This window comes from Neopsephotus bourkii, unplaced genomic scaffold (genome assembly GCF_033783945.1).
Source record: "Neopsephotus bourkii isolate Nb327-2 ecotype Australia unplaced genomic scaffold, CSIRO-AGI_Nbou_v1 NB_533, whole genome shotgun sequence".
Lineage (NCBI taxonomy): Eukaryota > Metazoa > Chordata > Aves > Psittaciformes > Psittacidae > Neopsephotus > Neopsephotus bourkii.
Window position 1 is genome coordinate 1,744,523 of NW_026901034.1, and position 27,196 is coordinate 1,771,718.

A 27,196-nucleotide genomic window follows, 5' to 3' on the forward strand; every position below is an offset into this window, starting at 1 on the left:
TGTGACTCTGGAAAGGGGCTGGAGGTGCATTCCCTTCTCTCTGGGCTTTTGGAAGAGGGAGATCTGGGTAAAGCCAGCTATGCTGGCTGTAGCCACTGCCCACCCACCATGCTCTGGATGGGTGCTATCCCTTGGACCACACCACACTCCTAACCACCTTTTAATCTGTCATGCTAAACCCTGCCCGGACAAGTCACCTGTGAGAGGTGAAGATGATCGATTTGCCACACTCCCGCGTCCGTGTCACTGCATCCCAGAGCAAACGCCGGGCCACAGGGTCCATGCCTGTGGAGGGCTCATCCAGGAAGATCACAGGGGGACCACCGATGAGTGCAATGCCAGCGCTCAGCTTCCGCTTGTTACCACCACTGTGGAAGGACAGGGGAACAGGAACAGAGACCAGCAGTGTTAGCATGGGGAGAGCCACAAAAGGATGGGCAGGGGGGGGGTCTCCATGACTCCTCTCACCTGTAGGTCCTCACGAGCTTGTCAGCATGTGGCTCCAGCAGCAGCCCCCTCAGCATGTTCTCCACGCAGCTGCCGATGTAGCGCTCGGGGATGCCCCGCAGCCGCGCGTACATGCTCAGCGTCTCGCGGCCTGTCATGTGCTCCAGGAGCGCGTCAAACTGCGGGCAGTAGCCGATCCGCTGCTGCACCTTGGGGCAAGAGGAACACGGTGGGGATCAGCTCACACACAGGTCCCTGCAAGGAAGTCTCCAAGCCAGGAGGTGCCTTGGCGCCCACGGGGCTTTGCTGCACCTCTGCTCACTGAGCTGCAGCTTCAAGTGAAAAAAGAGAGAAATTCCCCCTTCGCTGCAGCAGTTGGTCCGGTGGGGATGGACACATGCAGCATGCCTCTGGACATGCCTGGGGGTTGGACCAGACGATCTCCAAAGGTCCCTTCCAACCCTAACAATTCTGTGACAGCAACTGGGTGATTTCACACTGCATTTCCCAAGCTGGTTACTTGGTCTGAGGGGCCATTTCAGGTGAATCTCAGGAGAAGGAAAGCACTGGAGGGTCTGTACCTTCCCCATACTATAGTGTCCTCTGGGGACAAGGGCCCAAGGAACGCGGAGTCCCTGGGAGGAGGCAAGCAGGGCCATGCTTTCAGGGCAGGCTGCCCATGTTATCCTTGCCTGACATCATCTGGGGCTGACAGTGCTAAAGGCACTCAGGGATTGAACTGAAAGCATCTTTTACTTTTTCCCAAAGGGGTGGGCAATTCCCAGCAAGGAGATCTCCTGTAGGGTTCTGGAAAGGTTTGACCCTCTTGTTTTAGAGAGACCATCATACAACTGTCACTAACTTAGTTTTCACATTTCCAGCTACAGAGCTAAACCCTTTGATGAAGGATTCACCACCCTTGCAAGGTTTGGCTTCCATTTGCTTAACATCTGTCATCCTGGGAGAAAGGAGATGGCTTCCACATGGCCAGATAAGGACTCCACATTCCTGGGATTTTACTTCCACCCCTAGCAACTGTAACCATGTCCTCCTCAGAGGCAAGGTGGCGCAGCCCAGCCCCAGGACTGTAATCCACCCTCCAGCCCTGCAGCTCTCGATACCTTCTTGATGTTGGCCAGGATGCTGTGGCCATCCACAAAGGCATCCCCTGATGTGATGCTCTCATCACCAGTCAGCATCTTGAAGGTGGTGGTTTTGCCTGCTCCATTGAAGCCCAGAAGGCCAAAGCATTCCCCTTTGCTGACCGCCAAGGAGATCCTGTCCACTGCTAGCAGGGACTCCCGGCTGTCGTAGACCTGGGGGAGGTCAATGTCATTACCTGACAGCAAAGCTAGAGGTGGCTTTACCAGCTGCACAAGGAACATGGTTCAGTGAGCAGCAGGATGCTCAGGAAGGGCCATGCTCTGTTCACCTTGGTGAGCTCTTTGATGACCAGAGGGCTGCTGAGAGATGACAGAAGTTCTGGTGGCGACTCCAAAACCTTCTTCCTCTCATCTGCCACGTCCCGGTCCTCTGGCAGCACAGACACCCTGTTCAAGAGTGCCACCTAAACACCACGGAGAGAAAACACTCTTGGCTGCTGTGGGGCAAACAGGTTCCTCCAGTGCCCCCAATCCAGATAGGATCCATCCTATAGGATAGGATCAGCCAGCTCTGGGGACGCCTTAATCCCTTTGCCAACCCATACCCTCAACAGGATTCTTCCCCCCAGGCATCCTGCTCCAGGGATGCTCCCTGTGAAGATGATTTGGAGGGCCTGTCACCAGCTCACAGGGCTTGGTTTGGTGGGCACCTTACTTCTCCCTCCCACCACTTCAGCTCACCCATTTCCGCCGCCTGCAGATACCACAGACCAAAGTTCTCAGTCTCCAGAGAAGGTTTGTCTCAATGAGGAAAAGGAGGAAGAGGAAGGAGAAACCCTGGATGGTCAAGGAGGTCAGGTACCGTCCAATCCCAGGCGTCTCCCAGGAAAAGTAGTTCATCTGATAACTGATATCTGAGCAGGGATGGAACAGAATCAACACTTTGAGCAAGCCACACTCTGGGGAGGGACAAATATGCTCCAGAGAAAGCTGTGAGCCCAAAGCTTTCCTGGGTTCGTGTCCATCCCAGCCCATACTGGGCTCCCTGCCCACAGCTCTTTCCAATGCTTCCCACCAGAGCATTCAGGTCTGGAGGGGGTCTAGCAGAAGATGCCCAGTAGGGGCACACAGAGGAGATCAAGTCACTCCTGTGACAGGGATTTCTTTACTTGTCTATGAAACTTCTCCTAGCTCCCATCTCCTCCAAATCACTACTAAGGAAAAGATTCCATAATTGGATCACCTGCAAGTGTCAAACGCCACCCAGTTTTTGCATTAAAATGGTACCTGGAGCTACTGCTCACATCGGGGTAGAGGCCCCATGACACCGCCCAGCTCCACCATCCACCCCACAGAGACCCCCTGCTGTGGCTACGGTGGAATGGGCAGGTGAGGACCAACACAGAGACTCACTGAAAGCCTTGCAGATGAAGATAGCTTCAACAGAGGAGGTGCAAAACTGAATGAACTCATAGTTCTGGTAGAAGTCACTGATGCATTGGCCCAAGCAGTAATTGGGTAAGACAAGAAAGACTTTATCCAGAGTTTTGGAAAGGTCCACCAGGCCCAGCTCTGAAAAGAGAACACAGGAGGATTAACAGATCAGAGTTAGCTGATTTTAGAGAAAGACCCTGATACTTCCAAGTTCAGAAGGAAAATCAACACATTTTGTCATGTTTAATGGGTGACAATGGAATGTCATAGGGGTTTCTTTTTTGCTAGTGTGGGGACAGTCCTCATGTGAAAGTCCCCTTGGGGGCTGGACCTTCTTGGTGATGGCATGGTGCAGTGCTGGGCAGGCAGTGAGGACAGTGACCCACCTGGGATGCTCATGATGGTGACTGCAAGGAAAGTGGCCGTGCCCGAAAGGATGTTGAAGATGGTGAGGCGGGTGTAGGCCGTGGCTGCCACTGAGAAGAAGAAGCTGAGGAGGTACATGAGGGGGATGATGGCCCAGCCATAAAGGAGGAAGATCAACATCACATCAACGAGGTGGCTGTCTTGGGTGAAGGCTTGCACGTCAAAGGCTTGGAATATCACCTGGGGCACAGCGATGTGAGATGCACATTTGTCTTCACCACAACTGATGTCTTCTTGTCTCAACAGCACAGGCAGCAAGGTAACAGCAGCACTGCACTGACCCAGATAATCCTCCCTAGATGGCTCCCAACAGCAGCCCATGCTTGCCCCAGACAGAAGTCTCCTTTCTCAGACTGGGATGCAGAAGAGCAGATCTGGGGAATTCCTTTCCATGCTCCCATGTACCTGAGGTTTTCTACTGCCCACACCCAAGTGTCCAGGTGCCAGAGGCTTCAGTCAACTGGCCAACCAGCTTTCTTGCTGGTCCCTTCTATTAACTGAGGCAATGCCAATGGCCTCATCCTTTTCCCTGCACCCGTATACATCCCAGCCCTCCCAGAAGAGCAGCACCCAGAGCTCCCACCCAAGGAGAGGACAGGAGGGTGTCAGGGCTGACTCACCAGCATCAGAGCACAAGGGATGAGGAAGTTGATGATGTCCCAGAGCAGGGCAGAAAGCCAGAAGTTGACCACGTAGACGCCGCTGACAAACTGGACGTGCTTGGCCTTGATGGCACGCTCACTGACCAGCAGCAGGGCGAAGGTGCTGGCGAGTGAGGCCATGCCGTACAGCAGGTTGATGGCAATGGCAAACCCAGTCTGGCCTCTGCAGGGACAGCGGTGGGACAGGTAAGGACAGGGACAACTTGACAAACTGAGGTTACACAGGGACAGCACACCCAAGCTGTGCTCCTTATGGAAGCTATGCTCACCCAGCATGCAGAAGAACATCCCACAATAGAAGTGCTCCTCGGTAAGATAAGCATCTTCTGCACACAGCCCACCCAGTACACCATAAACCTTCACCCTGCATCTGCAGGGTCCCACACATGTCCCCTCAGGTACAGGTTAGGTTCAGAGACCCTGCATGCAGAGGGCCATACAGTCCCCTCTGCTCTGAGCACTCAGGGAAAACCAGTATCTGGAGGTGAATACCCAAACCCTGAGTTTTGCCCTCCTGACCTCCAGAGTATAAATCACAGCTATGTTTGGGTATGAGAAGATCCAGCCTGGCTTCTCCACTGACACATAACCAAGCCAAGCTGCCCACATGGAAGATATGATCCCGAGCAGGAAAGCAAGCACTGTGCCATCAGACATACTCCATGAGCTGGTCTTTGGCCTTCTCGGTGATGTTGCGGGGCTGTGGGTAGTTAGTGACTGTGATGGAGGCATTGGGGCCCGCCAGCACCCTGAAGACAGCATTGTCAGCCAGCATCAGGGCTGTGGCAGGGGAGTGATATGCCTGGTTGTTGAAGAGCGCAGTGACCACCGTGCGGTTCCCAGCACCTTCGAAGGAGGCGGCTGCAATGTAGTGCTCATTGAAGGCTCCCCCTTCCTCAGAGGCTCTTGAGATGAGGTACTCCTCCAGGCCACCTGCCAGACACCACAGCTCTTGTGAGCAGGATCCACCACTGTGGACAACTGGGAAAGACCCCACGCAGCCTCAGTGCTGGTGCACCACCCTAGCCCCAGTGATGGCCATGAACACAGGGTTATGGAAAACACAGCTCTGCTCAGGTGAGGAGGGGTCCTGCCAACTGTGGGACTCAGTTTCTCAGAGTTCCTGAAACTTTATCCTCAATTTTGGAATAACAGAAATATTCAAACTTGCCCACTCTCTGATGTCTGTTGCAGGGGGCCAAGATACTGAGGATGACTTTGAATTCTGTTCAAACTGAGTATTCCTGCAGTTCTTTCACCTGGTAACATCTGTTTGGAGCATTTCTTGAGCTCTAATTCCAGGGGCTACCAGTTATTTGGTTCAGTTAATTTAATGAGTCTATTCTGAATTGAACATTTTCAGTGAGTGGAAATGTGACAGGAGACCTTGCAAGCTCTTTGAAACATGAATTTTTCTGCAAGAACTAGTTCTAGTCATGTCAGATAACTTCATACTTCTTATCTATATGCCCACTTAGATGAGCTCTTAGGCAGAAGCTCTTCCCTGTGAGGGTGCTGAGGCGCTGGCACAGGGTGCCCAGAGAAGCTGTGGGTGGCTGCCCCATCCCTGGCAGTGTTCAAGGCCAGGTTGGACAGGGCTTGGAGAGCAACCTGGTCTAGTGGAAGGTGTCCCTGCCTGTGGCAGGGGGTTGGAACTAGACAAGTGTTAAGGTCCCTTCCAACCCAAACTACTCAATGGTTCTGTGGACTCTGCCATGCAGGGAGACAGGTCAGATATACGTTGCACTTTGACCTAAGCCACCCACACCAAGGGCCCTCCAAGAGAAGTGCATGGCTCCTGCACATCGCCCCCAGGCATCGCCTGTTCCACGGGTGCACCCTGATCCCTCCTCACCCAGCACCTCCAGCGGTGACTGGCGCTGGGCATCCAGCAGGTCCACATACTGCTCAGCCAGCTTCTGTGGCAGAGCTGCGGTGGCCGGGATGCTGAAAGGCACGATGGTCTGGCCATAGGGCTCCAGCGTCAGCCGGAGCAGGGACGAGTCCCTGGGCCCTGGGAAGGTCTTGGCCACCACGAGGGCAAAGGCAGTGAAGATCAGAGGCACGAGGAACTGCGCTGCCACCATCTTCCAGTTGCGCCAGCTGTACATGGCTCGCTTCATGAACATGGCGTAGAACTGCTGGCAGCACAGGTAGAACTGGGGGAGGAGAAGTCAGGTTAAGTGAGCCCCACCAGACGCATCACCCCACACAGCTGATGGGGGAAATGACCCCACAACCACCTGCACGTAGCCCATGAGCCCACAGCAGAGCCTGCTCTCCATCCGAGCCTACAAAGACATGAGCAAGGCAGCTGCTTGACCATCTAACTCCATGGCTTCCCAATGGGATGCAGTCACTTTGGGATCTCAGGTGTTAAAAGCAGCCTCAGTCATGACATTTACCTTCCTTCACCTCTCAGTGCTTGAGGTTCACAACAGGATTAGTGCAACACAGCTGCTTGCCCACACAACCAGCTGAGGTGCTTGGGAAGAACTAGCCACTGCAAGCACCTTCTTTGCTTTTTAAATCCATAAACATCTTTCTCTCCTTCTACCTCTGGGACATGCCCTGAGGAAGTGTGAGGAAATTCATCACAGGCACATAGGCAGTGGGCAGTGAATTGCTGCCAGGGATCTGAAATACAGCCTAGCAAGGGAAGGGAGACGGTTTTTCTCATCTCCCTGCTGGAAATCCTCAAGCAATGGAGCAAAAACCACTTTAGGTCACCTGGGACACCTTCAGGAGCATCTCTGTAGACCTCAAGATGAAGAGGATGGTAGTGAGCAATGCCAACAACCATAAAAACAATTTGCACTAAAGATGCAGATTCTAATTTGACCTTCCAATTCAATCTTTCAGACCACACACAAGACCAACCATGGGGGAGGCTCCACTGTGTAACCATGCTCCAAAGCCCCCCTTCCCGTGCCCTATCCCTGTTCCTGTTGCACCTGTATTCACAGCACTCACCCCGGTGTTGAGCTTGATGCTGGAGCAGTCCTCAGTAATGAGAGCCCCACTGTCATCCGTCATGTCTGTCATGCCACTCAGGCTGCTGGAGTCATCCATGGCCCAGTCGTTGGAGCGTCTCTCATGCTGGTACTGGAGAGCAGGCAGCTGGATGGCCTGGATATCCATGCTGGAGTCCACAAGCTTCCCAACCCTGTGCCAGGAGGGAAAGTGGGTGATGAAATACAGACCCGGACAGATTCAAGCTGTTCTTGATCCTTGCTCTTGATCAAGCTGGGGAAGACAAACCCAAGACACAAAACCCAGCGTGTGCTCCAGGGACCTGTGCAGGACACTGAGATCACTGAAGCACACAGGGACTGGTCACCACCAGATGATGACCCACCAGGGCCAGCCTCTCCCTGCCTACCTCAGGAAGACTTCTTCCATGGTGGTGACGGAGGCGCCATAGCTGGCAATGCCCAGCTCCTCCCGCCTCTGCTCCAGCTCTGTGAAGAGGGCCTCAAACCTGGACAGAGAAGCAAGGTGTTAAGACGCTGATGCTTATGAGAGGAGGCACTCTGAGGCTAAGACCCTCTGGGCAGCAGTCCTGCAACTGGTTTGAGTCCTGCAGCCAGCTCTGGGGATACCTGCAGCACTAAACACCCCACTCTCCCCGAGAGCAGCTTCTGGGCTCTATCTTCTGCTCTTTCTTGCCACAGGCAGCCTCAGCTATCCATAGATCTGATTCTGGAGCTAAACCAGCCTGATCCACACCACAGCCATCACCAGCTATCAAAACCCAGTGCATGGGCAGTGAAACGGAGGCCACGGGGGCACAAGAGCAACACACCAGCAAACACAGGGGAGGAACCAAACCCCATTTCCCAAGACCAGCACTGATGCGAAAAGCAGCTCCCCTTGTCAGCAAGCCCACGAGGACAGTGTGTGCCCCAGTGTGTGCAGATCACAGAATCACAGAACCATTAGGGTTGGAAGGGACCTCTGGAGATCATCTAGAAGACTGGACCCAAGATGAGCACAAGCAGGGGATGATGCTGTTACCTGTGTGTGCTCTCCTTGGGCAGGATGAAGGACAGCTCTGCCCCGGCATTGCTCTCCATGGTGGCATTGGGCACGTACTGACAGATGAGACGAGAGATCTCCCCCAGGTTACAGTAGGGCTCCTTCACCATCACCATGTGATATCCTGCCCCTGGACAGAGGCACAAGAGAAGGAAGAGGAAGGTAAATCACAGCCCAGCCTGGCCCTGCGGTGCTGGAGCAGAGGGAGGCTGAGGCAGTGCAGAGCATCGATGGTTTTGCCTGGGCTACAGGCATGATGCAAGAGCAAACATGGGGATGGGCCTTAGAAGAGACAGAACAGCATGATGGGTAGCAAGCAGCCATAGACAAGGAGCAGTGGGTACCCTCCCTGCCCTGTATCCACCTCCTGCTCATTTCTGGCACAGAGAAGGCCTCAAGCACATCCTGTCAGCTCCTCCCTTACCATATTTACGCTTAAGGAAGAGTGAGGAACCACAGCACTGCAGCTCGCCCTTGGCCATGATAGCGATGCGGTCCCCCAGCAGGTCAGCCTCATCCATGAAGTGGGTGGTCAGCAGGATGGTGCGGTTGCTCCTCTGCTCCTGCAGAAGGTCCCATGTGGCCCTACGAGAAGCTGGGTCCATCCCTGATGTCGGCTCATCCAGCATCACCACCTGTGCACGGGAGGTGGGTGCTGGTCAGAAAGGGGTGGGAGAGGCACAGCAGTGGAGGAAGGGGCAACACCAGGGCCCACAAGGTGCCTTGACCTCACAGCATGAATGTGATGCTTCTGCTTGGAGGAGCAGCTACCAGGCAGCAGAGCTGCAACACAGCCTCAGGGTGTTGTTCTCCGAGTTGTCCCCTCTGTGAAGGTGCTCCTGCCCCTTCCTCACTGTCCCAGCATCTCCCACTGGCTCACCAAGGGTGAGAAACAACCTCAGAGACACTAGAAGGACCTACACTGGCCCCAGAGAGGAAGGTTTAAGGTCAGCCCCATGGAAAATGCTTGCCTTGGAGTCCCCAATGAGGGCGATGCCAATGGAGAGCTTGCGCTTCATCCCACCAGAGAGTGCCTTGGTCAGGGAGTGGCGCTTGTCCTCCAGGTTGAGGATCCTCAGGATGTGGTTGATCTCCTCAGGGCACTTGGAGGGTGGGTACCCCTTCAGCTGCCAGACAGGGGAAGGGAGGGTTAAGACTGCCTGCAGGGGACAGTGAAGCTGGCAAAGACCCTTCGCACCACATCAGCCAGTGGCAGCTAAACCCCACCATTCTCCCAGGTGGGAAAGTGGGGAAGCACAGAGATGGATTCCTGCCCAACCCTGAAGGAGTTGGCACAGTTCAGGCAGGGGTTTCCACAGAGCCATGCTGCCTGTGACCCTCCACTCCTCCATCAGCCAAACAAGGAGCTCCTAACTGCAGATGAGGTGGAAAGAGGAGGTAAGGGCTGTTCTGCTTTTGATAGAATCAGAGAATGGTTTGGGTTGGAAGGGACCTTCAAGCTCATCCAGTTCCGAACCCCTGCCACAGGCACACACCTTCCACTAAACCAGGCTGGTCCAAGCCCCATCCAGCCTGGCCTTGAACACTGCCAGGGACGGGGCAGCTTCTCTGGGCACCCTGTGCCAGTGCCTCAAATCCCTCACAAGGAAGAACTTCTGCCTAAGAGCTCATCTCAATCTCCCCTCTGTCAGGTTAAAGCCATTCCCCCTTGTCCTGTCCCTACAAGCCCTTGTCCAAAGCCCCTCTCCAGGCTTCTTGTAGCCCCTTTAGGCACTGGAGCTGCTTTAAGGTCTCCCCTTAAGGAGCCTTCTCTTCTCCAGGCTGAAAAAGCCCAGCTCTCCCAGCCTCTCTCCAGAGCAGAGGTGTTACACCCTCTGATCATTTTTGTAGCCTCTTCTGGATGCACTTGATGGATCTCATCACATTTTCCCAGCCTCATGAAGTCACAGGTGACTGCAGGGTGTTCCCAGGGCTGTCTCCGCAGTGCTCACCCCTGCGTAGAAGTGGAGGTGCTCTTCTACGGTCATGTTGTCGAAGAGGACATCATGCTGGGGACACAGGCCTAGGCTGCGGCGGATTAGTATCATGTCCTGGGAGATCTCATAGCCGTTGATGTATGCCTGCCCGCCCGTTGGAGAGTGCAGCCCTGGGGGGAGCAGACACAAGGAAACGTGAGGGTCCTGCTGAGCATTCCCTGCCAAGCTTTTTGCCAGAAGCTGGAGCAAGCCAGTCTCTTGCATAAGCTCGGGCACAGCAGCCTTCCCCTGCCACACAGGGTGGGCTGCATGGCATCCATACGCAGGTGAGAAACATCCCTATAGAGGGGAGGTGGAGCTGACAGTGCTGCCAGAGTGGACACAGGCCAAGAACTGGACTTTGTCATTCTTAACCTGCTGAGCTCTGAGCAGCCTATTTGGCAGGTATGGTGACTTTGATGGTCCTCCCTTCCCTGTTCTCTGTCCCTCTGTGCCCATAGGACCTTCCCAGGAGGAAGCCTACAGAGACCCATCCTACAGTGGGACCTTCCTCTTCTCAGGGCTCTCCAACACAGAGACAGGCTGTCACTGTCCCCACTGGCTGACCCCACTCTCATGGAGGGCTGAGCAAGGACCCCCACCCTTCCTCCATCACCCCAGGCAGTGACCTGCCTCTCACTACCCCAGCAACCCTGGCCAACAGCTACATGAACCAAAGGTACTCCAGGGAATGAAAAACTCCCTCTCCAACTTCAGAAATGGGGTTCACCTCCCCTTTGCAAGTCAAGCCATCAGCTTTTCCCTGCCATGTGCCAGCCCCACAGCAGGAAGTGGCTCCTACCTGTGAGCATGGACAGAGTGGTGGTCTTCCCAGCACCATTGTGTCCCAACAGGACGGTGATCTGCCCTTCATACATGTTCACCGTTAAGTCCTTGACTGCCTCTTTCATCTTGTTTCCCACTTTGAAGACCTGAGGAGATCACAGTAATGAGCTGATGCTGTTCTCAGACCTGTCCCCTCCGCTCCACTCAGCAGGCAAAGCCCATGATGCTCACATGCTGTTGGCATTAGACAACAGGTCTCACACAGGTTAAATTCAGATGTCAACAGGTTAAATACAGACGTCAAATATGTCAAACATGTCAGGCTAAATACAGATGTTCAATACACCTGTAAGTATCCAATACTTCAGCCCACACTGAAATGCAGCCAGCTCTGGCAAAGAGCCTTACCTGCTTCAGAGGAGCCAAGGAGCAGAGCCCTAGGCAAAGAGGGCAGGGAAATGATGAAGCTGCCTGCAGGCAGTGGGTTTTACAAAACCAGTATCACGATGTGTTAGTGCTGTGCTGGGCAGTCAGTACCTTGGAAAGGTGTTTTATTTTGATTCCTGACACGAGGTCGGCAGGTTCCTCCTCAATGTACTGGCTCTTCAGAGCTTTTTCGGGGTCCTCCTCCTCCTCCTTCTCTTTTCCCACCACAGTCCTGGGGCGCCCACACCAGTACGAGGGCTGGTGGAAGAAGGTAGAGAGAAAAAACTCAGGCACAGGCTCAAACCATCTCTCCTCCCCAGCCTTGGCCATCCTTTTCCTCCCATGCAGATGCCTCCCAGGGACCTCCCAGACCATCTCCTTGGCCTGGGAATTGCCAACCAACACATCTTCAGCAGGCAAGATAGACAGGGTATGACACTGCTCCCTCTGCCCTGCTGCCTTCCTTTGCTTCTCCCTTACAGCAGGATTGCCTGTGATTACACAGGCAGCTTTTCCCCATGTACATTCCCAAGGAAAAGGTCAACACTTCCATGAGAAGCAAAACTGAGGAAGCAGCCTGCCCAGAAGAGCCCATGCAATGGACGATCATCCCCTCCAAATACATACAAAAAGCCTGGGGTACAGCTGCTGCAATTACAGCCTTTTTTGCCCTGGCTCTCTAGGAATGAAGAAAAGCGTCTGGGAGCTCAAATCCCTGTAGAAATAGCAATTCAACAGTTCCTGGATGCAAACCCAACATCCTGCTGTGGCTTTTGACAGACAGTGGATCTCCATAACCTGGTCTAGCTGCAAGAGCGAGTAGGATGGTAGCGTGAAACCATGCTGGGATAAGAATTGAGAGGAGGCAAGGAAAAACGTCTCAATCCAATGACAAGGGATCTATACACAGGATCAAAATCGATGGCATCACTGTGGCTTAAGGAATTCTGAGCCACCAGCTGAGCTGCAGTAACCACCACAGCTGCTGAAGATGATGCCAAGCGTTTGACTTGGCAGAGGGAGGGCAGCTCAGCTGATGGGGTGACAGCTGTCACCCATCCCCTGGTACAGCATGGAGGGGATGGCAGCAGGACACAGATCATTCAGGTTCACCTGGACAGTAGCACTCCAGGAGTTTCAAATGAATGGATCCAGTTGCTCACTCCTGGGGAACCTCTCTCCAATGCCTTCACTTGGGCATGGAGATGTTTAACAACATCCTGCACACCAAGAAGTGCTGGGACAAGAATTTAAAGCCAAGAAAAACTTCATATTCAGTAAAAAAATCCAGCTGCCTTTACTACAGATACATTGCAGACCCCTTGACTTTGGAGGTCACCCTTGTACTTCAGTTTAGCACAGAAGCAGGGTCCACCCCAGAGCAATGCCCATGAAGCCCACTGGAAGGCGCCTTAAGCAATGCTCACCGTCAAGAAGAAGTACCATGGCTGGGGCACACCATACTGCCCTGGGAAGACGGCCTCCACGTACCAGGCCACCAGGCCATAGAGCACTGAATCCAGGAGCAGCATTCCCAGCACTTGGGCCAAGGTGAAGTTGTCATCCACGCTGACGGGTTTCATGAGGTCCCTCCACTGAATGCCAGTTCCTGTAAGGCACATGGGGCACTGCCTACCTCTGCATTCCCAGAAGGACAAAGTGCTCTGCAAGACTGTCAAACATCCCCTGTCCTAATTCGCTGGTCATGAACAAGAAGCATGTGCACAGTTCTACAATCCCTTGTACAGATGGAAAAGATGCAGCAGAAAGCAAACTGACATCTTTGTGATCTATCTTATGATGATCCCCATCTTCTATGATTCTACAATCACAGGACTCTCCACCCCATCATGCTTCTTTCATCACGTTTTCTGCAACCACCCAGGGAAGATGCAGTCTCTTCTCCAGCCCCTCCATCACCACAGCTGCCTTTTTACTGCCATCATTTTGCAAAATCATGGCCTCTGCTGGAGCCAACAGCAAATTTGATGAACACAGAAAATAAAAATATGTATTGGGAAGGAGGAAATGCAACAAATCCCCATCCCCTAGACCAGAACAGAATTTGTTTGGTAATTAAAGTGATGATGGCATTTTGCAAAGCCCAGACTGTCATGGGCATGGGTCTAGAAGGACATGGCTCTTGTGAGGAGCCCGAAAATTCTTCTCCCCTAACTTTGTGACCCTGACTAGTGAGAGGCCAAGGGGGGAATGGTTTTAAACTGAGACAGAGGAGATTGAGACGAGCTCTTCGGCAGAAGTTCTTCCCTGTGAGGGTGCTGAGGCGCTGGCACAGGGTGCCCAGAGAAGCTGCGGCTGCCCCATCCCTGGCAGTGTTCAAGGCCAGGTTGGATGGGGCTTGGAGCAACCTCCTCTAGTGGAAGGCGTCCCTGCTTGTGGCAGGGGTTTGGAACCGGGTGAGCTTTAAGGCTCCTTCCAACTCAAACCAGCTTGGGATTCTATGATGACTTCTTTCCACCCTTCACACACATACAAGACAATCCAACCCAAAGGGTGGCTCCTCTCCCAAGGGAGGGGAAGCCTTTGCTCACCTTTTCCTTCAAACATGCCTATAAGCTGTGCCCCCATGGCCATGGCCACGTTGGAGATGAGGCAGGATGCCAGCTTCTGGCTGTGGGACATCAAGTCGTAGCGGGGTGAGATGAAGAAGTAAGGGATGTAGGAGAAGAAGTAGAGGAAACCACCAGCAGCAGCTGCAACATTTGCTGCCAGCACAGGGAAAAGCAGGAAGAAAAACATCAGTAACATGGTGATGCCACCAAGTACTTCTAATCAGCTTTCCCTTCAGGGAGATCCAAGCCTTTTGTTTGAAACGTGGTTACATGGGGGCAGGACAAGGACATGTCCATGTCCCATGTCAAGGCAGGAGAAGCAAGAGAACCCAACCCCATGGTGGGCCACTGCAGAAGCACCCTGTCCCCATCAGACTAGAGTGACGTGGGGCCAAGACAGCCAGATGAGGCCCTAATGCATGAGCCTGTCTGGATTGGGAAGCAACAGGACACACATCCCCTTCCATGCACTGTGGGGAAAATACACCCAAAAAAGGGAAGAAAGTTCCCCCCTCCCACATGTCATAGCAAGTTCTCCTACACAGAGCCCTGTGCAACGTCATGTACCTCTGGACCCAGTGGTCCCAGGATGGACTGATGACCTCGAAAGCTGCCTCCCAACCAAAATTAACCAAAGATTTTACACCCCAAAGCCCATAATGTTCCCCCAGCCCCACAGGTCAGCAATACAGGAGGCAGCTGTGGAGGGACTCACCTCTAGAGAAGAAGGTGCTCACCATGAAGTTGAAGGAGATAGAGGAGATGGAGAAGATGGCGAGGAAGGTGAACACCAGCATGGGGTCGCTGTTTGTGAGCACTGCTCCCTGTTCACTCACCTATCAAGAAAACCTGATTACACTTCAGGCTGAAGCTTCCCATGGCTGCATGTGTGAGCACCTGAGACCTGATGTCCCCCATGGGTTAAAGAAAAACAAAGACAGGTGAGAATGCCCAGGCCCTCCTAGAGCACTCCAGGAAGAGGAAATGCAGGTTGCCCCCATGTGACATGCATGGGGTCTGAGAGGCAGGGGACACCTTGCTCAGCATCCAGGCAGCCACCTCCTGCCTCTCATGGTGTGGGTAGGAGTCCCTGCAAGGGCACGCAGGTTGAGAGCAGGGTGGTTGGCTGTGCATGAAATGCTTGGCTTCCCTAGTGGGGGTCCCACCCCCCAGCTCCTGCCAGGGGAGATTCCCTTTGCTGTGAAAGGGAGCTGTGGGGTCACGTTGCTGCCCGGCCAGCTCCAGCCTCCACTACACATGGAGGTGTCCTGAGACACAAAACCAGTCCAACCCACGGGAGAGGAGCCTTCTCAAGCATGTGCCTGTGCCAGCACAAGAGCTTCTGGCCTGGGGAAGGACACTCACCTTGACACAGAAGAGCACGGTGACGAAAAGCACGGACACCAGGAGAAAGAGGAAGAACATGAGGAACCAGGCGCTCCAGTGCAACCAGTTGCTGAGGCCCATCATGTGCATGTACTCCTGTGGGGAGGTCACGCTGTCACCCAGGGCTGCACCCGTTTCCTGGCCATTGCCAGGGTGAGGTGGAGACCTCAGTCAGGGTGGTGTGGCTGTGCCCTGCAGCACTAGCGAGGGAGGTGGCAACCCCAGGTGCCACCAAAGCGGTCCTGTGCAGCCTTAGCATCACATGGTGCCCCTCAGCTCCCTGGACCCCTGTGGCCACCAGTGAAGGAGAGCATCTCCCCAGAGAGCTGAGCTGAACTCAAACCCATAGCAGCCAGTGCCAGCAGGGCAGAGGACAGGACAACCCAACACCCAGAGCAAGCCAAGCCCTGCACACTCAGCCCTGCTGTCGCAACCACCTTCAGCAGAGCTCCAGCCACCCCCACAAAACAGCTCAGACACATGGGTTTCTACATCCAAGAGGCAAACAACTTGCTTCCCACACACTGAACTCTGAATCCACAAGTGTTGCCCTTTCTCCAAGCCACCTTCCAGCCCAAGAGAAACATCAATCAGCATTGGCTGCACAGCAAGGAGAGCTGAGCCGTGTCCTGACAGCAGGATTAACAACATTCCTCCTTGGGATTTGCTAATCTGCTGCCACCCCCACCTCCTGCTCACTGGCTCCACATCCAACAGGGATTTTGTTCCTCATTTAAAAGCAGCATCCCCTGGAAAACAGAGGCAGGGGAGCACCCATGTGTCTCACCACTCACGTTACCTTCAGCTTCTTCTCCTTCTCATGCACGACAGCACGGACAATGTTGAGCGAGGTGTAGGTGAAGCTGAGCATGAGCAGCAGGGGAAGCTGGTTCTGGATGGCCAGGAGGAAGAGGTCGTTGACGTACGCCGGGTAGGGGAAGCGCTGCACCACCACTGTGATGGTCTCTAGCAGGCTGGTGGAGCTGGCATTGGCGTGATGCTGCATGATGGCTCTGTCCACTGCATGCTGCACTGCCAGGAAACCTTCTCGGATGTAACCTGCATGGAGAAACAACACAGTGGAATATAGATGGGTCCAGGGTTTGGAAGGAGGCGTTGGCAGAAAGAAAGGAACAGCCATTGCAGAGGGATTGCTTGGGAAGAAGAGGAGGAAGCCTGTAGGAAAAGCAAACTAAACGTGACTATCGACACCCTCCTGTGGACACAGAAGGGCTCAGAAAGGATCTACATTAGCCATTTAGATCTCCCATAATCATCAATTCAAAGCAGCTGCCAGGAAAACTCAATTCAAACTGCAGTGGCCTTTCTGCAGACATGGCTTTATCTTTGGAAAGGGGAAGATTCTCCACCATTCACTACCACCAATGTCACTGAGCTTATGGTTGGTCCCTTTTTTTTATGCAATCCAAGAGAATGCAGGATACTACAGAGGTTTTGGTGAGGAAGAATATATCCTGTTACTCACACATTTGCCTTGAAAGTTTTGTGCATAAAAAGAGGCCAGGTTGGACAGGGCTTGGAGCAACCTGGTCTAGTGGAAGGTGAAGGCATCCCTGCCCGTGGCAGGGGGTTGAAACTGGATGTGCTTTAAGGTCCATTCCAACCCAAACCAGCCTGGGATTCTATGATGCCTAGTTTTCAACTGGTTTATTTTACGTGGGATTTCTGCTACACGGAAACTCGAATTCTGCTCACAAAGTCCCAGAGGAGCATTTTGAAAGTTAACTGCTTCAAATGACTGAGACAGAGAAGAAAAAAATAAGAACCTGAGATCATGAAGATTGTTTTATATTAACTAATTTACTAAGAAAATGCTGTAGGGAGGGAACTAGTCTGAGCTCCTGGTCACTGTGTCCTGTAAAACACTGCAACCAGAAGAACCAACAACTCTGGGGCTCACGTTTATTTACACTGTGGGAGTAAAACCCGTTCACCTGGTTTCTCACTCTCTCAATCTTCTTGACATCGCTATTGCACAATGGAAGAAGAAACCCAAACAAGGGAAATCTCCCCTTTGCAGCTGAGAGGAAGCTCCTAAAGAACCAAGTCCTAAACCAGTGCCAACGTCTTGCTACCTCCTGCGTGGTCAGTGCTTTGGCTTCGTGAAAAACCTATGCTCAAACCACAAAACTGCTCTATTTATTTTTAAAGGACTTAAGCAGCACAACAAACACTGAGCAGCTGGGACCCTGAAAGAAGTTTTCCATTCAAAATATAAACTGAGAAGAACCTCAAACCATTTAACAAAATTTATGTAAGTAAAAATTATTCTTATCCAATCCTGCTCAGCAGAAGTACCCACAGTGTCACAGAAGTCACAGGATAAAATTTAAATACATACTATAAAGAATGAATATAGTAAATAAATGTTTAAAATATGTAAATAAAATGAATTGATTTTTAAAATTAACTTAATTAAACTGGTTTTTCATATGAAACTATCCATTTAAAAGCTCAGAGCCTCAGTGAATCTCTGCAACGAGCCAAGTCACTGCACAGAAAATTACACCCATCCCTTTGGTCATGAGGCAGCCCCCACCAGAGGAGATGTGGCCCTCACCCGGTGTCCCGCCATCAGCAAACTTGGCCTCCCGGGGCCCAGGCAGCTGAAAGAGTGGGAAGAGGTAGCTGGTGTGCCAGTCCCGGTCCAGGTTGGGGTTCAGACCCGTCTGCTCACTCCGCGGCGCGTTCCTCGGGCTGTACTTGAAGCGCAGCTCATAGTCGACCTGGAAGGAGCACGCAAGGGGTGTCACAGGTGGCAGCAGGGTGCTGTGTTCCATATACTGTGTCCCCCAGTCAGGTCCTCCTCCCTTCTGGGCTCCACTCACCTGCAGGGGCAGTGGGGATGTGCTCTGCTGGAAGTGGTGCTTGAACACAATGGCAGCCAACACACTACCTGAGCGGTTGTCCAACTTGACATACTCCTCAAAGTCCCTCTCCGAGGCAAAGCCCTGAGCTGCAGAGGGGAAAAAGACAGAGATCATAGAATCATGGAATGATTTGGGTTGGAATGAACCTTAAAGTTCATGTAGTTCCAACCCCCTGACACGTGCAGGGACACCTTCCACTAGACCAGGTTGCTCCAAGCCCCGTCCAACCTGGCCTTGAACACTGCCAGGGATGGGGCAGCCACAGCTTCTCTGGGCACCCTGTGCCAGCGCCTCAGCACCCTCACAGGGAAGAACTTCTGCATAAGAGCTCATCTCAATTTCCTCTCTGGCAGGTTAAAGCCATTAAATGCGGGCATTTAGTGAAGGCACTGAACATGGCAACTCAACACAGGCTGATGACCATGCAACCACTGTGGTCCAGGACACGAGGGATGTGGTCCAGCCAGAGCTGGGAAACACCACAGCTGTCAGACAAAGATCTATATAGGATGCTACTGTATGAATCACAGGGTGTGCAGATGATTCCTCCTCCACAAGAGCTCTTCTCTCAGAGAAAATCCCAACGTTATCTTCAGTTTGGAACATGAAGCACTACAATTTTCTGTGCAACAACATTCCCAAAATACTTTTTCTCAGAAAAGTGACAGCCACTTTCTGGAACTGTTTTAGGGTGACATTTTTCTAGATGGGAACTGCAACAAAATGTGACCAAAAATCAAAAAAAAGTCCTGTAGTCTTAGTGATTGAGTCCAGGCTGGACGGGGCTTCGAGCAACCTGGTCTAGTGGAAGGTGTCCCTGCCCATGGCAGGGGTTTGGAACTGGATGAGCTTTAAGGTCCCTTCCAACCCAAACCAGTCTGGGATTCTGTGAAAGAAAAATAAAGCCATTTGCTTGAAGTTCTGAAATAACTTTTCATCCCAAGAACAGAGGATCAGGATTGATTGGAATAAAGCTTCACAGCAGTTTCTGGGGTGGATGCTGCAACCCTGGCCCTGCTCACCTCTGATGCTGATGGGCAAAGCTCTCTCCACTGCCTCGGCAATGCTTCTGACGGCACTGCTGTTGGAGGGAACATAGGCCAACTCCCAGGGGTTGCTGGGGTGCCGGGAGTAGAAGAAGCTGGGCAGGTCATCCACGGACTCGATGGGGTAGATGGTGGCATTGGGGTGGCTGATGGAGTGCACCCGGTGCCGCAGAGCTATCAGGATGGCGGCAAACAGCAGCGGCAGGCAGATTTCAATGAGCGTCACCAAGATCTGCCGCTTCTGCAGGAAGAAAAACAGAGAAAATAATACAATGTAACCACTGAAGGTAAGGAGGGTCAGGGCCTGCAAACTGCACGCAGAAGAAGCATCCTAGGATTTCACAACCTCCAGTTTTTGGAGCCCAGGGACAATGCTGTGTGCCAGTTTCCGATTTCTTCAGGACTTTCCAGCCAAGGCATACCCTACCCTAAGCACTGCTGCATCTTAAACCACCCTCCTTCAGAGCCTTCCCCACCATGCTGCTGTGTCTGAATGAGCTGAGCTGGTGATTTGCCCTCTCCCCATTGTGCCCAGTGCTTGCCTAAATCTCTCTTGCAGGCAACTGCAGTGACACACCTCCTGAGAAGAGGGACCAGCCACCACTGGGGAACAAAGCAGTGTTTGCTTTCACCAAAGCAGAGCAACCTTGCCCAACGCTTACAGGGCTGGGAGCTAAAAATACTGTAAGTAAATGAAAGGCTGGGATGAGCAAGCAGGGGGAGGTAAAGCAGAGTGCAGCAAAGCTGCTGCAGGCAGTGAAGTTGTTTCTGCTGGAGCTTTATGGCTGCAGGCAGCAGGACATGGGCTCTGGGTGCCAGCACAGGCTGGGACCTGACAGAGCCTCTACGTACAGGCATCGCTGCTCTTGTGCAGCACAGAGAACATCCCCACAGCTCAGCCTCCACCCCAAGGCCTGCCTGCACAAAACATGATGCCTCATTTATGTTCCTCGCATGCCCAGAGCAGAAGCAGCAACATTAACCTCTTCTGAAGACTTCAGCTAAAACAGGCTTTACAAGACATTGTAAGGGAAAAGTTCTTCCCTGTGAGGGTGCTGAGGCGCTGGCACAGGGTGCCCAGAGAAGCTGTGGCTGCCCCATCCCTGGCAGTGTTCAAGGCCAGGTTGGACGGGGCTTGGAGCAACCTGGTCTAGTGGAAGGTGTCCCTGCCTGTGGCAGGGGTTGGAATTGAGTGGGCTTTAAGACCCCATCCAACCCAAACCAGTCTGGGATTCTATGATTCTAAACCAAAGAGCAGCAAGCAGTTATGCTGAGGTGGGCATCATCTGCAGTGGGCAAGAAGGGAGCCCTGAGCACAAACCAGCCCATGCCACCAGGGCAGTTGCCCTGCAGCAGTGGAGTGAATGGGCAGAAGGGGCACATGGATGTACAGCCGTGAAGCTGCTCCGTTGTCCTGGCTCTCAGCACCCACTGTCAAAGCCAAAAAACCCTCTTTGGGCTTCCCCTGGGTGGAGCTGCCCACTCTGGACACAGCCAGAAATGATCCAGTGCTGCAGGCAGCCCCGGCGGCATAGCTGGGAGGCAGTGGCTCCCAACAGGAGCCTTCGCAAAGGTCACACTCCAAAAAGTGAACCTTGCAGGTGTCTGATGGTTTTATGACGCAGGTCTGGCAGGCCAGCTGCCTCCCACTGATTTACTGTCATATTAAACTTCTCTCAGTGTCCTGGGCTGTCTCCAGAACGGTTGCCTGGCTCCTTGAACTTCCAGGCTAATATACATGCACCAGTGCAGGCTGAAGTCATTCAAGCCACTGTATTCCAGAGGTGATGGGGACACTCATCCATAATCACCACCTCCGCTTGCCCAGGGCTGCCCCAGCTTTGATCAAGCCACGTGTCCTAGAATCCATCTTCACACCAGGGTGATGATGGCTTGGGAGCTCCCTGGATTCATCAGGAGAATGATTTTTGGTGGACTTTTAGAGAAGAGGAGCAACACTCCAGGCTGTATCCCAGCACAGTAAATCCAAGTCAGACTGTGGCTTTGGAAAACAGAAGAAGTGCCCTCACCCCAGAGCACATCCAGAAAATGATGCTATTCACCAGCAGAGGGGATGAGGGGCTCCCCTGGACGTGTCTGGGCTGCACAAGGGGGATTCCAGGCCTGGCCATCACACACACCCCAGAGCACACTGCTAGCTGCAGATCAGACATGCTGCCAGTGCCTTTGGTCACATCCCAGCCCTGCGGAAGCCCCAGCCAGCCCTTCCCTCTTCCTTTTGTTTACTTTTAAAGCAACATCGTGCTGATGTGCAAAATGGGTAATTGAAAGAGTGGAGCCAGGCTGCAGCCAGCTCCATCCCACCTCTTCTGTCACTCCAGCCCTGGTCCCAGTTGGAACTGCAGCATCTGCACACTGCTTATGCACTAGGACCTTGTCCAGCAGCAGGTGAGAAGCTGCCAGTTAGGAGGTCCTGAGATCCCTCATCATCAGCTAGCTGCCAGGAAGAGAGCTGGGGTGGGAGTGGATCCTGGGATGATGGTGGTTTAATGTTTCTAAACCCCTAGATGCTGCTTCTGAGGGTGTATACACTAATGGAAGGGAAAAAAACTGGGTCCCAGTTTAGGGGTGCTGTGCTGCAATAAATGCCTCCAGTAGAGGCCGTGTAATGACATAGCTTAATAAACCCGCTATCACACAGGAGGGTGTGTGGGTTATCCTATCCCATAGGAAGGGATGCTGAACTCACAGCTGGAATGTAGGATGGGACAGGGGCAACTGAGCACACAGCCCTACCCATAACACCTCAGCACAAAAGCAGGACAACACCACATGCACAAATCAGTTTTTGTCACAACACATGCACAAATAAACCAGTTTTCCCCCGAGAGATGCCCTGAGACTGTGATGAAGGTTTGCTGAACAACCAAGACCCACACTTCGTCTGGCTACAGGGGTAGCCAGAGAGCGTGGCACCAGCCTACCTGCAGAATGTAGTTCTTCCACAGCAGCAGCCGAAACTGCCTGAGAACAACCATCCTCCCATCAGATGAGGGCCACTGTTGCTACCGCCACTCCGCAGGACCCTGCAAGAGAGGTCAGAGCTGTGAATGAAGCAGGGCAGCACCCCACATCCCACCCGAGGGCAGCTCTCTGTTCTCAGCCTGACGTTGAGCAGCTGGCTCAGTCCCAAATGGAAATAACTGCTGTGCTCCACTCCAAGGGTCATTACTGACCCGTAAGAGCCACAGCTTGTGGTTTACTGACGCAACCGTTTCCGGTCGTTGACATGACCTGAGCTGCAAGAGAGGGAGGCCACAGCTCAGAAACCCAACCCGAGACCAGCAGAGTCCTTCCCCAGCAGCAGGCAGGGAACGGCTTTCCTTAAGCAGTGGAGAACAGGGCTAGAGATCCACAAACACCAGCATGAGGAGGCCACCCAGCCCCTTGCAGCCCATTATCTTGGGAGGGTGGAGATTTCAAGCTGTGCCTCCTCATCCCGCAACGTGAAGGGTTGGTTTTGCAATGTTAGCACTGCTTTCCCAGAACTCTCCTTGGAGAAGTGAGGATGAGAAAGGGAAGGGAAGCACAAGGCACTTGGGAAGGTCAGCACACAAGGATGTGTGCTTCCCCTGCCTCCCCCTGCTCTTGGGAAAGCATCCACCACCCCTCCAAGTTGTCGTGTCTCCATGGCAGTGGTGTTTCCTGAGGAAGCACTGCTGTCCCTATAGGAGCAGGCTGTGATTTCCCACTCTCAGTGAGCTCCCCTGCAGTGGGGAAGCCCTGGCACGAGCAGAGCTCCCTACCCACATTGCAGGACATGGGGCAGCCCCAGCTGAACAGCCCTCCCGGCCTCAGAGCACAGCAATCCACCCCTCTTCCCACAGCGATGGGGCCAGCCTGGGTCACAGCAGCACCATCAGCCCCACTGATCCTCCACTGGTGGGTTCATTCCCAAGAGCCTGTGCTCCAAACCCTGGCAGCACTGAAAGCTGCTGCAGGGACAAGGACAGACACATTCAAGGCCAGGTTGGACAGGGCCTGGAGCAACCTGGTCTAGTGGAAGGTGTCCCTGCCCGTGGCAGGGGGTTGGAACTGAATGAGCTTTAAGGTCACTTCCAACCCAAATCAGTCTGGAATTACACCCTGGGAGATGCTCAACAGCATATTTTCCAGCCCCGGCCTGGATGGTATCAGCTCCTTGGATCCACCCAGCACCCAGCAACCTCAGGAGGGAGTTGAGGGCACCACAGCAAGAGGAGAGGGGAAGTTTTGCACGACCTCCACTGCTGGACTGACTGGTAAATGAACATCAGAAGCAGCGTGTGTATAGCTGGGGGCAATTCAGCTGTAGCCAGAGCAAGCTAAAATCCATGTAGGTCTGCAGACTAAGTAACAAGCATCCATCCACCCAGCCTGCCCCACACCACCAGCCCCCTGAGGCCTGCAGAAGTGTTCTCCTGGCTTGGCACACACCTTCCCATCCCCAACCCAAAACACAGATGAGTTCTCAGAAGACAAAAACCACCTTTTTGCCACTCCATGCACAGAAGTCATATTCCTGCCACAGCAAGGGAGATCAGGTCCTGAGGATCCTTCTCTGGGCAGAAGAAAAGCCCAAGAGATAATCTTTTGCAGCCCAGAAAAGCACATCAGACACCCCCCCAGGCAGCAAGTGGGGAAGAAAGAGCAAAGGGAACTTGGTGAGGGTGGCTGTGCTGGACTTCACCTTAATTACCTTCAAGCTCAGCACAAAATGCCATGTCTCCAGCACCAGGTCTGCCCCAGGGCCCCATGACAGGTCCCCCAACCTCACACACTCACACACCACACAGGGCAGGATCCCACACCCCTCCAAAGAAGCCCCCCTGGAGCAGACACCTTACCCATGCACTCACTTGAAGGAATCCAGAGCAAATCAAGGGAATCACACTTTTCCCTCCTTTCAGATGATGGGAGAGAGCTCCTGCTCCCACGTCTGCCCTGGCCGTCCACCCCACCGCACCCTCAAATACAAACTGCCACCCCCCAGTCTCACAGCTGCCACCTGGGCTGGGACAGAAAATGTCAAGCAGCTCTTGGGCAGCACAAACACTGCACAAGTCAGAAAGCTTCATTACTGCCAACAATATTTTTTTTTCCAAGCTTTCAAGTGTTCTGAGAAAACCCATCCTGGACCTTTCACTCACTGGAGGGTCAGAGAAGGAAGAAATTCAGTTACAACAGGGCTACTCTTACCAGGTGTGAGAGCAAGTGGTCTTCCAGGCTCTGGGAATCCACACAAATGATTGTGGTTTTCAACTCCAAAAGGAAAACCGGTTTTGGAAAGTACTGCCTGGATCAACCACAAGATACTTGTGACTATGGGCAGCTCAGGGAGGGTCCCCATCCAACCCCTGCTTGTGTCCAAGACCACCTTTGGCTGCAGAGGACTGTGCAGAGCCACTCAAGACAGCCTCATAGATACCTTGCAGGAGGACACCCCACAATGCACTTGCCTATTTCCACAGTGGCAGGTTGGGCTGTCCCCTCCAAGATACTCTCCTGTCTGACCTCAGCACAAAATGCTGTAAGACTAACTTTCCCAGCAAGAGACACAAGGATCTGGGGGAAGGGAGAGACGACCAGCACCAGTTTCTGGAAGAACAACCCAGTTCCTCTCCTCTCACTGGAAATACCTGGCTCCTGACTGCAGCGGCAGGAAGGGTGTCCTACACATTCACCCCAGCTGGACTCACCCCAGCTATCCCTAGGGAGGCCAGTGAGGAAGGAGGCCCTCCTCCCTGCCCACAGCCAGGATGGGTGGAAGCCACATGTGCTGGCTGCCATGCCAGCATCACCAGGCCCCACCGAGCATGGCGCCGGGATGGATAACACCAGGGCCAGGCTGGACCGGAGCTCTCCTGCCAGTGGATTTAGATGACAACAGGCTGAGGATGGCAGGGATCAAAGCCACAGCGTCCCACCTCCTAACCAACTTCCACACTGCCTGGAGCTGGTTCTCCCCAGCCACTGCCTCAGCAGAAAGGGCTGGGTGGGATGAGCAAAGGCCACACACTCCTGGGAGCTGGTGGTTATTTTAGAGCCATTGCTGCATTTCTGCTCTTCTGATGTCCCGTTCCCATGGAAACGGGGCCTGGAAATGGCAGACGTTGCCTTTCTTTTTTTCTTTTTTAATATAAAATCAGTGTTCCTCCCCACCGACTTGCTGAGGCACTGTGTTATCCCTGGGAGCTGAGCTGCTGACCCTGCCAGACTCCTCCATCACCACGGCCAGGAAGAGGACACCGCATGGTACCCAGGGTGGTGGCATTCTGCACACAATGAGGGCTGCTGGTTGCAGAGTTCTTTGCACACTGGAGCTGGAAACACCTCTCTGCTCCTGCAGCACCCATGCTGGGAATTAAAAGCATAAGAAGGAGAAGGGCTTTTATCTTGCCTTTTGGGAAGAATGAGTGATTTCTGACACCCATGCACCCAGAGCCAGGTCCTGCAGGTGGTAACACGAGCTGGTGGCCACCAGACTACCCATGGATGCCCAGCAGCCTTCAGCTCACTGCAGGGCTTCCTCCATCTCACTGTTCACAGACACAACCAGGCCATAAACCACCACCCATCAAGGTGTGAGTGAGAGGTTGTGCAAATAGCAATAAATTTTGTGAGAGCTGCCAGTCCAGCAGAGTGCGAGGGACTGTGACCCCACTGAGGACCCAGAGCTTCCCCAGACAGGAAGGAACTTCAGGGCCCAGAATACAGAAGTAAACACAAACACCACTGGGGCAAGGTCCTGTCTGCAGAACCTGCGGGTGGTTTTGTGCCTGGCCCCTGTCCCAGAGTGGGGCAAGACTGGTGGCCTGGGGTGACCCAATCATATCCATAACAAGTCCCTGTGCTGGAGCAGGCAACAAGCTGCTGCATCAGAGTTGGTTGTATCCTTTGTTTCACAAACTGCTTTAACCTCACAGAGGGGAGACTGAGATGAGCTCTTAGGCAGAAGCTCTTCCCTGTGAGGGTGCTGAGGCGCTGGCACAGGGTGCCCAGAGAAGCTGTGGCTGCCCCATCCCTGGCAGTGTTCAAGGCCAGGCTGGATGGGGCTTGGACCAGCCTGCTCCAAGCTGAAGGTGTCCGGGCCCGCGGCAGGGTCTTGGAACTGGATGAGCTTTAAGGTCCCTTCCAACACAAACCAATGTCAAAAGAACAAGCTCTGGAGCCCGATGGGGGCTTCTCATGACACCTCACACACACCAGCGCCGCAGCACAGGCACCCGGGCACGCTGCGAGCCCCGGCACACAACACCCAGGAGAGCTCCACTTCCCGGAGCTCCTTGCGCTCGGACCGCGCTTGCAATGGCTCAGAGCAGACACAGAAGCAGCCGGGAAGCGGCGGTGTAGGGCGGGGCTCACCGGCTCGCTCCCGGTCAGGAGCCGGCTGCCCCGGTGCCGCTCTGCTCGGCCCGCAGCCCCCGAGGCAGGTGTCCCGGTGGCGGTGGGCCCTCACCCGGGTGCCGGGGCGAGGCAGGCCCCTGCGAGCACCCCCGGCGGAGCGCGGCCGGGCGCGGCGCTGCCAGGGAGGGAAAGGGCACATGGCGACCGCCTCCTGCTCCTCCTCCATCCTGCTGAGCTCTGCCGCCCCCGCGGAGACGCGACTCGGCCCCAGGACGCCAGGGGGCACCCCGGTGGCCGCGGCACTCCCACCGGGGCAGGGTCGGGGCTGGGGCTGGGGCTGGGGCTGGGGCTGGGGCTGGGGCTAGGGCTGGGGCTGGGGCCGGAGCGGAGGCACTGCCACGGCTCTGCGGCGGGCGCAGTCGGGCAAAGGGCCTCGGAGCTGCCGCAGCCCCAAGCGAGGCCTCTCCCGCCGACCGTCCGCTCCCGCCCCGCCCCGTCCCGTCCCGCCGGGCCGGGCCGGGTCCCCCTAGCACCGCTCCCCGCCCCGTCGACCTGTCTGTGCCCGTCTATCGGTCACTCACCAGACCGGGCCCACCGACCCCGGCTGCGGCTCCGTCCCGCGACCCCGCCCGCCCCGCGCACGCGCCACGCCGGG

General features: G+C 54.1%; 1 protein-coding gene across 3 annotated transcripts in view; it reads right to left on the bottom strand.

Annotated features, from left to right (window-relative positions):
• The window catches only part of ABCA3 (ATP binding cassette subfamily A member 3), a 30,431-nt gene extending 3,235 nt beyond the window's left edge, over nucleotides 1-27,196 (bottom strand). The window contains exons 1-28 of one of the 3 annotated variants that reach the window (XM_061350753.1): nucleotides 27,123-27,196; nucleotides 22,140-22,241; nucleotides 19,171-19,435; nucleotides 18,107-18,234; nucleotides 17,839-18,004; nucleotides 16,057-16,316; nucleotides 15,237-15,353; nucleotides 14,587-14,707; nucleotides 13,851-14,024; nucleotides 12,726-12,907; nucleotides 11,410-11,556; nucleotides 10,889-11,018; nucleotides 10,063-10,217; nucleotides 9,082-9,237; nucleotides 8,535-8,745; nucleotides 8,090-8,240; nucleotides 7,455-7,553; nucleotides 7,046-7,238; nucleotides 5,928-6,231; nucleotides 4,732-5,005; nucleotides 4,031-4,235; nucleotides 3,371-3,590; nucleotides 2,964-3,122; nucleotides 2,292-2,464; nucleotides 1,880-2,014; nucleotides 1,569-1,763; nucleotides 469-656; nucleotides 198-368 (exon numbers count right to left, since the gene is read on the bottom strand). In XM_061350753.1, the coding sequence (XP_061206737.1) occupies nucleotides 198-368; nucleotides 469-656; nucleotides 1,569-1,763; nucleotides 1,880-2,014; nucleotides 2,292-2,464; nucleotides 2,964-3,122; nucleotides 3,371-3,590; nucleotides 4,031-4,235; nucleotides 4,732-5,005; nucleotides 5,928-6,231; nucleotides 7,046-7,238; nucleotides 7,455-7,553; nucleotides 8,090-8,240; nucleotides 8,535-8,745; nucleotides 9,082-9,237; nucleotides 10,063-10,217; nucleotides 10,889-11,018; nucleotides 11,410-11,556; nucleotides 12,726-12,907; nucleotides 13,851-14,024; nucleotides 14,587-14,707; nucleotides 15,237-15,353; nucleotides 16,057-16,316; nucleotides 17,839-18,004; nucleotides 18,107-18,234; nucleotides 19,171-19,435; nucleotides 22,140-22,193 (4,733 nt within the window). In that variant the 5' untranslated portion in view covers nucleotides 22,194-22,241; nucleotides 27,123-27,196. Of the gene's footprint in view, nucleotides 1-197; nucleotides 369-468; nucleotides 657-1,568; nucleotides 1,764-1,879; nucleotides 2,015-2,291; nucleotides 2,465-2,963; nucleotides 3,123-3,370; nucleotides 3,591-4,030; nucleotides 4,236-4,731; nucleotides 5,006-5,927; nucleotides 6,232-7,045; nucleotides 7,239-7,454; nucleotides 7,554-8,089; nucleotides 8,241-8,534; nucleotides 8,746-9,081; nucleotides 9,238-10,062; nucleotides 10,218-10,888; nucleotides 11,019-11,409; nucleotides 11,557-12,725; nucleotides 12,908-13,850; nucleotides 14,025-14,586; nucleotides 14,708-15,236; nucleotides 15,354-16,056; nucleotides 16,317-17,838; nucleotides 18,005-18,106; nucleotides 18,235-19,170; nucleotides 19,436-22,139; nucleotides 22,242-24,041; nucleotides 24,073-27,122 lie in introns of those variants that run through there. The other 2 variants (XM_061350755.1, XM_061350754.1) reach the window with 2 other exon arrangements.